Source organism: Fringilla coelebs (genome assembly GCF_963513975.1).
Source record: "Fringilla coelebs genome assembly, chromosome: 17".
Classification (NCBI taxonomy): domain Eukaryota; kingdom Metazoa; phylum Chordata; class Aves; order Passeriformes; family Fringillidae; genus Fringilla; species Fringilla coelebs.
In genome coordinates, this window is record NC_140043.1 from 15,161,446 (window position 1) to 15,176,490 (window position 15,045).

A 15,045-nucleotide genomic window follows, 5' to 3' on the forward strand; every position below is an offset into this window, starting at 1 on the left:
TCCATCGAGGAATAGCAGTGCGCTGGCCGGCTGGGGGTCTTGGTTTTGTAGTTCCAAGCAATGGGAAGCAGCCCTGGTTTGTTCATGTCTGAGGTTTTCATTGGTCACTGTTCTGCAGCCCATTTTGTGAAACTAACAGCAGGTGTGGGGATGGAGGTTGATTTCAGATTTTTGCAGTAGCAGAGTCGAGCTACTGCACGTGGAGAAATTCAGATTAGTGCTGGCTTTCTTAACCACCTTGTTGTGAACCTTGTTGCTTTTCTTTGTGAGATTTAAATAAAGTTGTTGCTGTAATCCTTGCCCGTTTGAGCCTGGTCTATTTTGTACTTCAGCACTTGGCTTTGGGCACACGTGGGACAATTGCTGGGAGTGACTTTGCAGCCCTTTTTTACCTCTGGGAAGCTTCTGCAGATAGAGGAGCCTTTCTTTATTCTGCAGTGAACTTCAGCGGCCATGGACAGTTCTGAAAGAAGGCTGACTCAAGAAACCAGCAGCTGACACAGGGGGTTTATGAAACATACTGCACTCTACAAAATATCAAATTATTTATTTATATAAAATATAATACACAACGATTGTACACATGCACACACCCACACAGTACTTTACCACAAATGTAGGCCAGTTATTTTCTTTAATTAAATGTTATACTCTAGCACACAGTATTTTACAGTAATTTACATTGTTATCTGAAGACACAATGGGGAAGCTTTGATCATTCGTTTATAAACCTTCCGTAAATTACAAAAAGAAAGGCAGTCTGAAAAGTATGTATAAACAGTAAAAACAATTTACAAATGGACAAGAATTACAAAATACTAACAGCCAATGACTGCCATCGGTGTGTAGGATTGGTTTTTGTGGTATGCCAATGTTGCCGTTGGGGTTTGATTGGGGCCTGGTGCAGCCTCGTGGGGCTGTGGCCGTAACACACTTTGTCCTTTCACTGCAGATGGACTTGAGCCTCAATCTGGCAGCAGCAGAATGAAAATGCCTTTTAACGAGGACTGAACCTCCACAGAAGAGAAACTGGGGCAGTAAAGGGGTTTTGGTGTGCAGTTGGTTTTTTCCCAGTAGCTTAGAAGAGGGAACCAGGAACCCCAGAACTGGAGGGCTGGAACGGGGTGAGGTTCTGAGCAACTTACACTGCCTGGTTCCCCTGAGTGAGCGTGGCAAACCAGTACAGGGTTTTGGTTTTTACTGGGGGAGCAAAAACTGAAAAGGGTTTAGCACAGCACTTGCACACTCCCAGGAGTCCCTCAGACAGGGCTGGGGGCAGTAACAGTGTTCACCTGGAGTTACTGGTGGAGGGAGGATGGACACAGCTGCATACACAGTACATACAAAGTATACGCTGCATATTTATTAGACAGTACAAATCATTGTGCATTAATAAGGCAAAACATCAAGGCTGATTCAACTAGGAGTTTCAAGACCATTTTTGTTAATGATTGGATCCAGTGGGGTGATCTCTCTGAACTAGCAATCAGTGAAGAGTTTTCTCCCCCCACTCATGGTTAAAGAAGACTAAAGGCTGAGATTTTTCCAATGGAGTTGCAGGTGTTGAGATGACTTCAAATAAAACCATGTTCTTCTGGTCTTAATCCCAAAACTTTTTTTTTTTTTTTTTTTTTTTTTTTTTTACTTTTTAAAAAACGTTTTTGCAAGAACAAATCCATTTCCCTTTTTTCCTTGCTGTTTTGTTAAGCAATTGGCATGACTGTATTGATGTCAGAGTTAAAAATGCAACGGTCTGGTAAAGTACTGCATAGTCATGAAAGCCCTAGTTTTGACTTTAAAAAAAAAAAAGTACACAGACTGGAAGCTTTACAAGTAGTCCAGGAGCACATGACTCATTTCACTGCACCAAGCTTTTTCAGCAGTTTCTTGCCTTTGGAAAGCAGCCCCTTTTTCTTTTTCGAGGCCATATCCCTGCCTCTCCCGGGACTACCAGAGCCCATCACAGGTGACGGAGGTGACCCAGAATGGAGATGAACTGTGGGGGAAGGTGCTCTCCGGGAGGTACCTGTATTCTCAGGAGGAACCTAGTAGGTACATTGTTATCATTTATTCAATCTTTGAAAGCTTCAAAGCCATCAGCAGCAAGAAACTTGGTAACATCACTTGTCCCATTACCCACTTAAACAAAAGGGCTGGTTTCTTCCTTCTCTCTGGCTTAAAATACTGCGTGGGCTTATGGAAAATACATCAATTTAGAGAAAAAAAAAATAGAAATCGAAAACCCACCAATAAAGCCCAGTTTTGGTTATACCTTTTTAAAGGAAATGTTGGATACGCTTGCTTTGCCAGAACTCTGGCCGCAGAAGCCACAAAATTGGCTTTGGTTTTTCATTTCAGTACTCTGAGAGTACTAAAATGGAGAGGGATACTTTCAGCTATAGATTTAAGAAAAATAAACATGTTAATTACTGCAGATTAGCAATCTATAGAAGCCAAACTCCTTTCAGAAGAAATTACTTAAAATGCTACATGATCACTTACTTTTTAATGTCCTTTAAATGCCTTTTCTTTAAAATTGGCTAGCAAACTTTATGTACAGATTAGAGAAGATGGCACACTGGCTTAAAAAAAAAAAAAAAGAAGAAAAAGAAAAAGCTAAAATGAACCTTAATTGCAATCAAAGAAAGCTTAAAGGCCCTGAGTGCTTGATGGGTATGCTGCAGCTATGAGGTTGTTAGATGACAGCATTCCTAAATATTTTGAACAGCTTTTTTTTTTTTTTTCAGTCATCAAAAGCACTTGGATGAAAATGCTAATATTACATATACTCAGCCTATCCTAACTACAGTGCCCAGCTGGCAAAATGGCTGCTATCCATTAAGAGGATATTTTCACAGTAGAATCCATGCTGTAGGGAGGCCTGCTAGCTTGAGGCTCAAGTTAAAATGTCAGCAATTTACTGGCTCGTTGTGCAACAGTGAGTTAAGCAAAGGGGCTTCAAGCCTACTTTGATTTTAAATCAAGGTCTAATTCTAATGAAAAAAAAAACCAAAACAAACCAAAACAACTTGGTAAAGCACCCCAACGTACACCTGAAGATACCAGATATCGAGTCTAATGCATTCATTCAGTGAGCTGCATGTTTCAGGTCGAGACTTTATTGCATTGGTAAACCAAACAGTTGCTAATATTGCAAACGTCCACCGCTAGGAAAAATCCATGAATTAATTGTACCACGGGGAGGGATTGCTTTCAGAAGCGTTGAATAGTTGGTCTCAGGCAAACTGGGGTATAATAGATTGTGGAAAACACATTTTAAGGCAGACAATTTAAGTAGCTGTGTTTGAGTGTAGTGAGTTTCAGAACCAACTATCCCCTTGTAAACTACCGTCCGTGCCGGCGGCACTGCTGCTTCTGCAAGGGCTGCAGCTGTTGTGCTTTTCTCTTGACACAGGAGCTTGGAATTTTTACATCCCAGCTTGGCTAGCAATGCAATATGCAGCTTTGTTTGTAGGGTAGTTAGACATCAAACTCTCCTCTCTATGTAAACATAAACATTGAGCTCGGGAAGAAATATGTTCCAAACGCTGACCTTCATAAAGGGAGGGCTGATGGATTTCAGAGTTCCTGTTTTAAAGGATTTGTCTCCCAAGAAAGGAGGGGACTTGACTAGGTACAGCAAAGGCATACAGCCTGGTCTTCTGTGGCCAAGGGGTTTGGAGACATATTTCTTTTCTTTTCCCCCACAATTAAGTTTCAAGACTTGCATTAGATAGCCAGGTAGCTTTAATTGAAATCTCTATTGGTATCTTCAGTTGCTCACTTACGTGAAGGCTACATTGCCTTATTAAGGTGTGAAATGAACACTCTTCTTCTGTTTCCAAGCAGATGAGCAAAGAAATAAAAATATATATAAAATATATAATATATAAAAGTATTGCAGTGATGAAACAAAACCAAAAATGAGATACTCTAAACATGATTAATTCTTTCATGAAAGAGAAGTCTCTGAGCAATTAATTATCTCCAGTTGGAACAGGAAGTTGTGAGGACTAAGAGATGACCACTGTCAGTCCATCAGCTGCAGTTACAGTTTGTATTTAGAGGAACACTGGTACCAGTCTTTTGTGCACAAGAACCTTTTTAGTGAGAGCAAATTAGAAGCTTTGGGAAATGACTATCACCAGGAAAGAGCTGCTTGAATTCAGGCTATAAAGGACAGCACTGCAATGACTGCAATCAAACAGTCCGCTCAGTTTCTCCATTTACAAACGTAACGAGCTGGCGAAGGCTAAAGCCATTTTCCCTCAGGTTTTATTTTATGTATTTGAAAGATAACTTTAAATGGGCAAATGAATTTAAACGTAATGGCAAAAACAATGCCTAAATTATACATGAGAAGAATGGAATGGCAGATGGAAGGTTAAGTGCTCCTTAGAGGGCTGCTTACCCTTTTTGCCTTGGCTCGCATGGGCGTGTCGTGGGCGTAGCGTGCGGGCGCCTCGGAGAGAAACACTTCCACATCGTCAGGCACTTCTTCGAGGAAGTTGGAAGGAACCAGCCCCTTCTGGCCATTGAGCTCCCCCTGCCAGCAGAGGGAAGGGGCAGTGAGCGCTTTCATCCCACCACATCTGTTCCCAAGGAGGCAGGCACAGATTGCCGCCCGTTTCAAAGCTGGCGAGGAAGAGGAAATTCCCGTCTAAGGCCCCTGGGGATGCTGAGAGCTCACACAGTTCCACACCCCCTCCCCAGGCTGGTGCTTGCTGGAGCTGGGAGCAGTTTGGGGTCAGGCAGCAGACCCAACTTACATAGTAAAATCCATCTTCATCGATCTCACCAAAGACAGTGATGATGTCCCCAGTGCAGAAGGTCAGCTCGGCCTGCAGGGAAGGAGCAGGGACAGGCAAAGATCAGCCTTTCTTTATTAATAGGGAACCCATTCAGATTTCTCTCCACTCCTTCATGTTAAGGCACTGGTGAAACCAAATTATCTCTGACAGCCAAACCTCGTTTTTTCCCCTGGGGTTTTTCCTCAGCTTGCAAAGCCCAGCCCCTGTCCCACTGTGTGTGGACACCCACAGGGCCCCCTGGGACCAACAGCTGAGACATCCAGGCCTTGAAGAACCTGCACAAGCTTTGAACTGCAGCTCCAAAGGGTCCCTAAATCCATCCTGGTGGAGGGGGAACAGCTCAGGGGTGGGACATGGCTCAGCCCTGCTCTGAATGCCAGCGCTGAGGTGCAGAACAGCTCAGGGCATCCCCCAGCCCAGCCCCTGAGGCACAACGCTCCTGCACTGCAGCTGGGCTGCATTCTCTTCAGCAAATCCTTCACAATGGGCAGCTCCTCTCTGATCAGCACCCAGTGCACTGGGCTCTTTTAATTGTCTGTGGCCTAAATGCAATTAGGGCGGGGATTTTAAATTATGTTTAATTTCCTGTGGTCATGGGAGAGAGAACAAACAAAATCTTCGCGATACATCAGCACAGTTTATTTGATTTGTTGGCCAAGCTACTTTGAAACACCATAATTTAAAAAAAGATTTGGTTCAATAAGAAACAGAAAACAACCCAAGCTGTGTTTTAGAGCACTAAGTCCCACATATTTCAAAATTCACTTTCTCCTTCTACAATCCCCCAATTAAAACCAAAACCAAACAACAGTTCAGAGGATGCCTGAGGAAGCTCACAGGCTCTGTGCCCCCAGCCCCACGGGCTCAGCTCTGCCCCTACCTCCACATCCACGTTGGGGGAGCTCTCCCTGGGGTCGTAGTCGTAGAGGGCCACCATCCTCCTGGTGGTCAGCGGCTGCTGCCGGCCACCGCGCCGGCCACCGCGCTCTGCTGGGGCAGGAGAGAGAGAGTCACTGCTGCAGCACTCAGGTGTGCATACAGGCACTGCAGGTGGGCATACAGGCACTGCAGGTGGGCATACAGGTACTGCAGGTGGGCATACAGGCACTCAGGTGGGCATACAGGTACTGCAGGTGAGCATACAGGTACTGCAGGTGGGCATACAGGCACTCAGGTATGGATACAGACACTGCAGGTGTGCATACAGGTACTGCAGGTATGTATACAGGCACTCAGGTGGGCATACAGGCACTCAGGTGTGCATACAGGCACTGCAGGTGGGCATACAGGTACTGCAGGTGGGCATACAGGCACTCAGGTATGGATACAGGTACTGCAGGTGGGCATACAGGTACTGCAGGTGGGCATACAGGCACTCAGGTATGGATACAGGCACTGCAGGTGGGCATACAGGCACTGCAGGTGGGCATACAGGCACTCAGGTATGGATACAGGCACTGCAGGTGGGCATACAGGCACTCAGGTGTGCGTACAGGCACTCAGGTATGGATAAATGCACTGCAGGTATTGATAAATGCACTGCAGGTATTGATAAATGCACTGCAGGTATTGCCACAGGCACTCAGTTATTGATACATGCACTGCAGGTATCGATAAATGCACTGCAGGTATTGATAAATGCACTGCAGGTATTGATAAATGCACTGCAGGTATCGATAAATGCCCTGCAGGTATCGATAAATGCACTGCAGGTATGGATAAATGCACTGCAGGTATTGATAAATGCACTGCAGGTATTGCCACAGGCACTGCAGGTATTGATAAATGCACTGCAGGTATCGATAAATGCACTGCAGGTATCGATAAATGCACTGCAGGTATTGCCACAGCACACCCTGCTGCAGCTGCTGCTCACAGACTCCTGCAGCAGAGCAGGGGCAGCGTGGGCACTGCCCTGGCACAGGTGAAAGCCACCGTGGCCACAGCAGCACAGGTGAAGGGCGTGCCACACGCACAGCTCACAAACAGTAACTCACTCTGCCTCCCTCTCTCCCGAGGCACAGAACCCTCAGCCCACTGTGCACAGCAGGCTCCACAGCTCAGGGACTGTGTTCTGTGCCCGGAAATATTTCAGGACACAGCTTTTTATTTATTTAATTTTTAACCAGAAAAGAAAGCAACAAGTGGGGCGGTGAAGCTGCAGGTCCCCATTTGCAGCAAATGCTAACACCAGGATTAAATATTGATTGTATAAAGTCATCCAGACACTGACACAGAATGTATCCCCCGGGGCAGTAAATGACTGCAAAATGTAGATGCATCTGCATAAAAACAGGAGGGAACTGCAGCCAAGCTAAGAGAGCCAAGAGTCTGAAGGAAAACGTCTGTACTTTCCCTTACCTATTTTCTCAATTGGAGTGTTCAAGGGAAGGAAACCTTGTTTAAGAAGCTGATCCATCATCTCTTCATCATCTGCCTGTATCTCAGAGACCATGTTACAGGGGATAAGGCCAACTCTCGCACAGGTTTCTCCACGGTAAAACCCATCCGCATCTTTGTCCCCATAAACCTGATGTGCAAAGAACAATAACATTGGTCAAAAAGGTTTTAGCATTAGGAAGCATTTGGGAAATGCAGCAGCTCTGCTCTGGTAGAACACAAGCACTTCTGGGGTTCCTCTGCAGCAAAGATGCTCCCTGCAGCAGGGTTTGTGCCAATGGACACAGGGAGCTTCAGAGTCACAACGTGGACTTAAAACCTTTCATAAAGACTGGCCCTAACTATCTACAGCAACTTCAAGACTTTTGGGATCATTTTTAAGCCCTTAGCACTAGATATTAATTGCCAGCTCCAGTGAGATTTACAGCCTGACCCTCTGAAGGCAGAGCCCCTGGGTTCTGATCATACAGGCAGCTTTCCCCCAGAGGAGAGCCTGTCTGCAAAATGTTGTGGGTTTTTGTAAAATGTTGTGGTTTTTTTGTAAAATGTTGTGGTTTCTGTGGTCTCAGTCTCACCTTGATGATCTGTCCCTCCTTAAAAGGCAGCTCCTCCTCTGCAGCATCGGGGTTTGGGGACATGGTCAGAGGGTCGTAGTCAAAAAGTGCAACAAATATTCGAGTAGAAAGGTCCTCTGTGCCAGGATCTGTTTCAGACTCCTCGTAAATGTCTGGAGAAAGACGGTCATGACCACCGTAGCCATCTGTACAGCAAATTCAGAAAAGAACAATTCAGCAATACAAGCTGGCCTCATCATCCAACTCTCCCAGTTAATATTCCAAACATGTTTGGCACTTCAGTGAAAAAAACCCCAAACCTCACTGCATGTCCTATAAAGCTAGGTGGGTTTTTTGGGTTTTTTTTTATTTTTTTATTAGCAAGTTGCTATTTTAAGAAAAGCTTATAAAGCCTGCCCTGGAAGCTGGGCTGATTTCCTGGACCAGACTGACATTTGCACAGCTCACACAGGAAAGCCATTTTTGTTAGGTTTGCAAGAGTTTGCCATGAATTAATGAGAAAAGTAATCAAGAGAATGACAGGCGAACACAACGTGACGGCTGATGGATGGCAGGATGCACGGCTGGAGGAGGCCTGGATGGCCACAATTCCCCTGACCATGAAGTAACCTGCCAGCTGTGAGGTGAGATCCAGCTGTGTCCCAGCTGGAACAGCCTCGGCAGGCACGGAGGGAGAGCCAGGGCTCCCAGCAGAGTCAGCGGCTGTGCCTCACCCCGGGCAGCCCCAGCTCACCCCCTCTGAACCAGGAGCAGCCTGGCTCCACACCAGAGCCTGCTGCTGCTTTCAAGGCTTTCCTCCCCAAGTCTGAGGCTGCAGAGAACAGGAATGCACCGCTCTGTCCAACTAACCAATGGAGGGGACCAGCAGGGGCCGAGACCTTTGTGGCACTGCACTGCCATGGGAGGACCTTCGCCCCGCATGCTCCACCCTGTCAGGCCGTCCTGCAGAGGCTGGGTTACCTAAAAGCTAAAAAACAACAACAGAAAGAACAGGCTCGTCAGTTCCATGCATGGCAACATCGTGCTTACACGGCCGGACACGAATCGGGTCAATCACAATTGGAAGCGTAAGCTCTAAAGGCAACTAAACTTAGTTTTTAACTGAAAGGTTAGCTGAAAAGTGACCACTGCTGCCTGGCAAACCTGCAAAAGAAAAAAAAAATGGTTCCCCGATTTATGGCAGAGCTTTGTAAACCAGCAGTCGCACTTCAGAACAAAAAGAAAAGAAAAGAATAATTTTTGAAATATTCTTTTGCCTTTGTCGTTGCGGCTAAGGTGGCGTTGGAGCGTCCTGAAGAGCGGCACGGGCAGGCTGAGAGCCGGGCACTGGGGCTGCCCTGGCAGTGCCAGCCCTGGGGGCGCCTGCTGGTGCCCCGGGCACCGAGGTCCTGCCTGGCAGGGCTGCGGGGCGAGGGCAGAGCAGGAGGGCTCAGAGCCCACCTGGGCACTGAGGGGCTGTGGGGGCTCTCCAGAGCCTGTCCTGCTGTCACTGGTGCCAGCACAGCCCGGTCACCCCTGCTGCAGGAGGAGCTGGGGGGTCAGCCCAGCCCGAGCCTGTCCAGGCGCAGCAGCTGAGCCCGGCTCTGGTGGAACAGTCGGGACGGAGCGGAGCGCGGCCCCGGCGCTGCAGGCAGAGGGAGGGTGCAGAGGGCTCTGCTCCCTGGGGATGCGTCCCTCACACCCGGAGCTCCTCTGGACGGGACCGGGCAGCAGTGCAAGCGGGCACGGTGGTGCAGAGCAGAGCATCCCTGGCCCCGGGCTCCCTGGGCAGCGGCTCTGTGCCTGCATGCTCTGCAGAGATGCAGTCTGCAACTCCAAAGGCAAGAAGAGATGGTCTGACAAGGAGGGCAGCGTGGTGACAGCGCGGAGATAAGGCAGAAAATGAAAATGATGAAGCTGTGACTCCATAAATCTGGGTCACTGTCACACTGGGGGAGGATCTTGATTCTTGTCTTGAGATGTTCCATGATAAAGAGCATATCCTGAAAATTCTGGGAATGAGATGAATAAAAACAACACGATGAAATGAATTCCTTGACCATAATTAAAAAAAAAAATAAAAATATGGATGAAGCATTTCTCCAGTTAAAAATGCAGCTTGGTTTTTTTGGTTTTTTGGGGTTTTTTTGGTTTTTTTTTAGAGCAACATTCGGATGGGCAAAATAAAGAAAAGCAATCTTTTGGAAAAAATTATAGTTCAGCTAACCCTTAATTAAAATTTAGATTCAGTTGTCCTTTAATAAAAGCAGCCATTATTGTAATTTGTTTGGGGGGAACATAATTGCAAAGCAAATTAATCTGATTTCAGCATGACACAAAAGAGGACCATAAATGAAAATGCAGAGTAATAAACCAAAACGAATGGGGAATAAAAAAAAAAAATGGGGGGGAAATGTACCAGATGGGTCCAAAGGACGGACTTAAAAATCAGTTTGGGAAAAAGAAAAAAGAAAAAAGAACAAAAAAATAAAGAGACTAAAGAAAACAGACTGATTCGGCAAGCAGATGTTAGAAGGAAGATACTTCACACACCAGAGAGTCTTGTGCATCTCTGCGGGACGGCAGCGCCGGGCCAGCGGCTGCCCCCGGCTCAGCCGCTCTGGGGCGGCTCCTCCAGCCCCGCCGCAGCCCCCGCTCGGCTCTGCGGCCCCGCGGAGCCCCGGGCGGCTCCTCCGCGAGCGGGGCTGCCGGCTCCGCCACATCCCCGACATCCCCGACATCCTCCTCGATGCTGCTCTGCCGGGTCAGCGTCCTCCTGCGGGCCAGCAGCGGCCGCGGGCCCCTCCGGCAGGGGCAGGGCTGCGGGGCTCGGGCAGCCTGCGGGGGATGCTCTTCATCGCTGCCCCGCTGGGCTCTGGCAGCGTGCCGGGGCTCCTCTTCCTCACTGCCCCACGGGGCTCTGACACCACGCTGGGACCGCTCTTCATCGCTGCCCCACGGGGCTCTGACACCGTGCCGGGGCTCCTCTTCCTCACTGCCACTCCTGTGTCTGACACCCAGCCGGGGCCGCTCTTCATCGCTGCCCCACGGGGCTCTGACAGCGTGCTGGGACCGCTCTTCATCGCTGCCACCCCTGGGTCTGAAACCGAGCCGGGGCTCCTCTTCCTCACTGCCCCACGGGGCTCTGACAGCGTGCCGGGGCCGCTCTTCATCACTGCTCCTTTGGGCTCGGACAGTGTGCCGGCACTCCTCTTCCTCACTGCCGCTCCTGTGCCTGACACCGTGCCGGGGCTCCTCTTCCTCACTGCCGCTCCTGTGCCTGACACCGTGCCGGGGCTCCTCTTCCTCACTGCCGCCCCTGTGTCTGACACTGTGCCAGGGCTCCTCTTCCTCACTGCCGCTCCTGTGCCTGACACCGTGCCGGGGCTCCTCTTCCTCACTGCCGCTCCTGTGCCTGACACCGTGCCGGGGCTCCTCTTCCTCACTGCCGCTCCTGTATCTGACACTGTGCCGGCGCTCCTCTTCCTCACTGCCGCCCCTGTGCCTGCCGCCCAGCCAGGGCTGCTCTTCATCGCTGCCCCACCGCGCTCTGCCCCTGAACCAGGGCTGCTCCTCGTCGCTGCCCCAGGGCGCTCGGTGCCGCGGCTCCTCCTCCTCGCTGCCGCAGTCCAGCCCGCTGTCGGGGCTGCGGGACAGGCCCTGGCTGCCTTTGCCCCCTCTCTCCTCCAGCTCCTGCAGCCCCGGCGCTGCCCTGGCCCTGCGAGCTCTGGGGCCTCTAGCTATTCTGGGGTTCTTTCTATAGGGCATACCTAAACCCTGCTTGTACAGCACTTCGGGGTATTCACCGTCCTCTTCAGCCACTTCTGGAATACTGAAAAGCCTTTTACTGTGGCGTGTCTGCTGGGGAAAGCCAGGCTGTTCCACAAAAGTGGCTTCAGTGGTCTTATTGTACTCCTTAAGATTATGTAATGTTAAAAACCAGACGGGGAACAAAGAGTGTGTGACAAAAATAAAATGGGAGGGAAAGGGGAGAAAAGAAAAATAAAGACAGAATTAGTTTTAGAGCAATGGCAAACGTAAGACATGCAGCTTGTAGTATGAAAAGGATGTCATGCTTTGAATGAGGGTCTGTGAAAAATAAAGAAGTGGTTCAGAAGTTGCTGGGCGCCAGGTGCAACATGAGAGGTCAGTACAAACAACTGAGTGATGCTCTTAACGAGAATAAACTCATGCATTGGAAACGGAGTCAAGGAAACCACGTGGAGGTTCCAGCAAGGTGGATGAGAATGGCACCAAAACTCCTCCCTTGCCCCGTGCCAAACTGCCCTCTGATTGCATCCAGAGCCCACATGTGAGAGTGACAGCTCTGCCCCAGCAAGCTTGCTTGCTTTGCCTCTCCTAAAGCCTCCCAGGTAAGCAGTAAATGTAAATCTCTTCAGTCTCCTGGCAGAGGAGAGCTGTTCCACAGCCATCATTAAAAAGGAGTTCTGGATTCCTTCCTAAAATTCTAAAAAACCTGCACCATTTTGAGAGCTTGGCTTCCAGGGAAAGCCCCCTGGCACGCAGGCTGCTCTCTGATGTCACCTGGTCTGCACTGCCACCAAACCTCATCGTGACCTGGTACCTGCTCCACAAAACCAGTGCTTGAACATCACCCTGTGAGCCAGGTGAAAGTTCTGTTTGTGCCAGAGGCAGGTAAGAACTATCCCAGCCTGGGTAAAACCAGCGTTCTGGACATGCAGGTACATCCAGCAATTTTCCTATTTCCACAAAGCACTGCCAAAGAGCCCTGGGAGAGGGGAGGGAGCACAGGGCAGGAGGTGCTGGCTCTGGCTGCCAGGATTACTGACTCTGCATCAGAGATCATCTCTCCTTTGCCTAATGCCCGGATCAGGGGCACCTCTGGGCTCAGGAGCGCCCAGAAATAACAACAGATCCTCCTGGAGATGTCAGCAGCATCTCCCTCTGAGCACTCTAAACTCAGCTGCCCTTTGGACCTTCCAGGCAGAGGGAACTTTCCAAGTCACTTTAGACTGTTTCACCTATTTTCTTTTCTTTTAAAAATGTGTGTAACACCTGTGAAACTTGAGATAAAGCACCACAGAAGTGAGAAAAAGATCAGTCAGCATGAACTACAAGAGAAGCCTGCAAACCTCAGCAGGTCGAGAACGATTTCCCACACCAGTAAAGGCTCTGCAACTTTCTCAATATCCACACTGGTAATGCTAATTCACATCCAAGAAGCAAATACACCTTCTGATGCATAAAGAACAAGAACAGTCTGGGGATCATTCTTTTTGCCAGGGGAAGGGGATACAAAGGGCAGGCAGAAGGATTTTGGTTTCAGCCTTTCTGCTGGTGCAGCAGGACAAACACCAGCAATTTCTCCTTCTGAAAAAGTACCTGTCTCACTGCAGACAGTGCCAGAATAAAGGGACTGAATTCCCAGCACATGAAGGCAGTCATAGCAATGGTCAGAATTCTTGGATGCATGACAAAATAGTTCTGATTTTAGTTAAATAACAATCTATTGAGGAAAAAGTTAACCTGTCGGTTTGTGCTTTCTAAGAAAACCCAGTTTGTGTAATTACTATACACACAAAAAAGCAAACACAGTTCACATGTACAAATATAACAAATATATATTCAGTACTGGGTGTGTTCAGTGCTCTGCATAGCTTTAGTTGTTGTACTGAAGTTTCTTTCATGATGAATATTCCTGTACTAAAGCAATATTTCTGGAACATATTTCCTGTTCTCTCTGGTGATTCCCTAAAATTCAGAGCACAAGGAGTTCTGATAAAGCATTGATCAAACAAAGCTGAAACAACTCCCTTTCTTACAGGAAGGCTTTGAGCCTGTGGAAGGGATGGGACTGGCACCGGGTACACGGACAAATCACTCACACAGGAAAAACAGAAGTTGCTTTGTAGGTCTTTACAAACTCCTTGCTCAGAAACAACCCATTTTTTGGGGTGGCACATGCAGTATATCTCCACAGAGACAGGGGACGGCCCCCAGATGCAGAAATTGCAAGGGCAACAATCACACACAGGAAAACAGTCCGTTAGTTAAAAGTTGATCTATCCAATAATGAAAAGGTAAGAGATGCACTAAAGCAGCCCAGCTCTGCCCTCCAGCACAGAGTGGGCTGTGGTGTCTGCAGGCTCCGAGGGGCTGCAGGAGCACCCAGGGGTGCCCGGGCTCAGGGGGCTGCAGGAGCCCTGGGGCAGCACCCAGGGGTGCCCGGGCTAGGGGGGCTGCAGGAGCACCCAGGGGTGCCCGGGCTCGGGGGGGCTGCAGGAGCACCCAGGGGTGCCCGGGCTCTGGGGGCTGCAGGAGCACCCAGGGGTGCCCGGGCTCTGGGGGGGGCTACAGGAGCACCCAGGGTGCCCAGGCTCTGGGGGCTGCAGGAGCTCTCAGGCAGCACCCAGGGGTGCCCGGGCTCTGGGGTCTGCAGGAGCACCCAGGGGTGCCCGGGCTCGGGGGGGCTGCAGGAGCACCCAGGGGTGCCCGGGCTCGGGGGGGGCTGCAGGAGCACCCAGGGGTGCCCCGGCTCGGGGGGCTGCAGGAGCACCCAGGGGTGCCCGGGCTCTGGGGGCTGCAGGAGCACCCAGGGGTGCCCAGGCTCTGCAGGAGCACCCAGGGGTGCCCGGCTCACCTTGAGCGTGCCGTGCGAGCCGAGGCTCAGGCGCCGCCGGCCGCCCTCCTCCAGCTGCATCTCGGAGTAGAGCTCCTCCTCATCCTCCTCCAGGATGTCGGACAGGTCCGAGCCGCGGCTGCTCTCCGTGTGGTACTCGTCCCCCAGGCAGTAGTGAGCCTGGCAGGGCACAGAAAGCTCTGCTGGAGCTCTAATCCTGCTGAGCCCCGGCAGCCCCAGCCCAGGCGGGCTCTGCTCCGCCGGAACCGGGAATTCTGTCCTGGGCAAATTCTGCTTGGCCCATTTACCATCGTGATTCAAGAGACCCACTCTCAACCCCTGTGGAAATTCTGCAGGAATTCTGTTTTGCCCATTCTGTTTTGCTCTGCTGGAGACATCCCATGGAAATTCTGTTTTGCCCATTTATCATCGTAATTCAAGAAATCCACTCTCAGTCCCAGGTGATACAATAAAGGACCTCTCCATTCACAGCGCCAAATCTAGTTCTAGTCTTGATTAAATTCCCCTCATTAAAGAGGTCCTTCATGCATCAATGCACTTGCTGACCAAATTGTAAAAGCCTGAGGATAATTCACATATCATCTGCTCTTTGCAGCTGTTTGCTACATCACATTATAATTTAAAAGTGGTCAGCATTTAATTCTTGCAGCATATTGCC

General features: G+C 49.5%; 1 protein-coding gene across 5 annotated transcripts in view; it reads right to left on the reverse strand.

Moving 5' to 3' along the window:
- Positions 1 to 1,189: 1,189 nt before the first annotated feature.
- Positions 1,190 to 15,045, reverse strand: part of RIMBP2 (RIMS binding protein 2) — a gene marked incomplete at both ends in the record, with an annotated part of 40,051 nt that continues 26,195 nt past the window's right edge. For 3 of the 5 annotated variants that reach the window (XM_084217029.1, XM_084217027.1, XM_084217025.1), the window contains 8 exons: positions 3,809 to 3,835; positions 4,412 to 4,546; positions 4,770 to 4,841; positions 5,692 to 5,798; positions 7,173 to 7,341; positions 7,787 to 7,971; positions 8,636 to 8,753; positions 14,388 to 14,546. In XM_084217029.1, the coding sequence (XP_084073155.1) occupies positions 3,809 to 3,835; positions 4,412 to 4,546; positions 4,770 to 4,841; positions 5,692 to 5,798; positions 7,173 to 7,341; positions 7,787 to 7,971; positions 8,636 to 8,753; positions 14,388 to 14,546 (972 nt within the window). Of the gene's footprint in view, positions 2,046 to 3,808; positions 3,836 to 4,411; positions 4,547 to 4,769; positions 4,842 to 5,691; positions 5,799 to 7,172; positions 7,342 to 7,786; positions 7,972 to 8,635; positions 8,754 to 14,387; positions 14,547 to 15,045 lie in introns of those variants that run through there. The other 2 variants (XM_084217028.1, XM_084217026.1) reach the window with 2 other exon arrangements.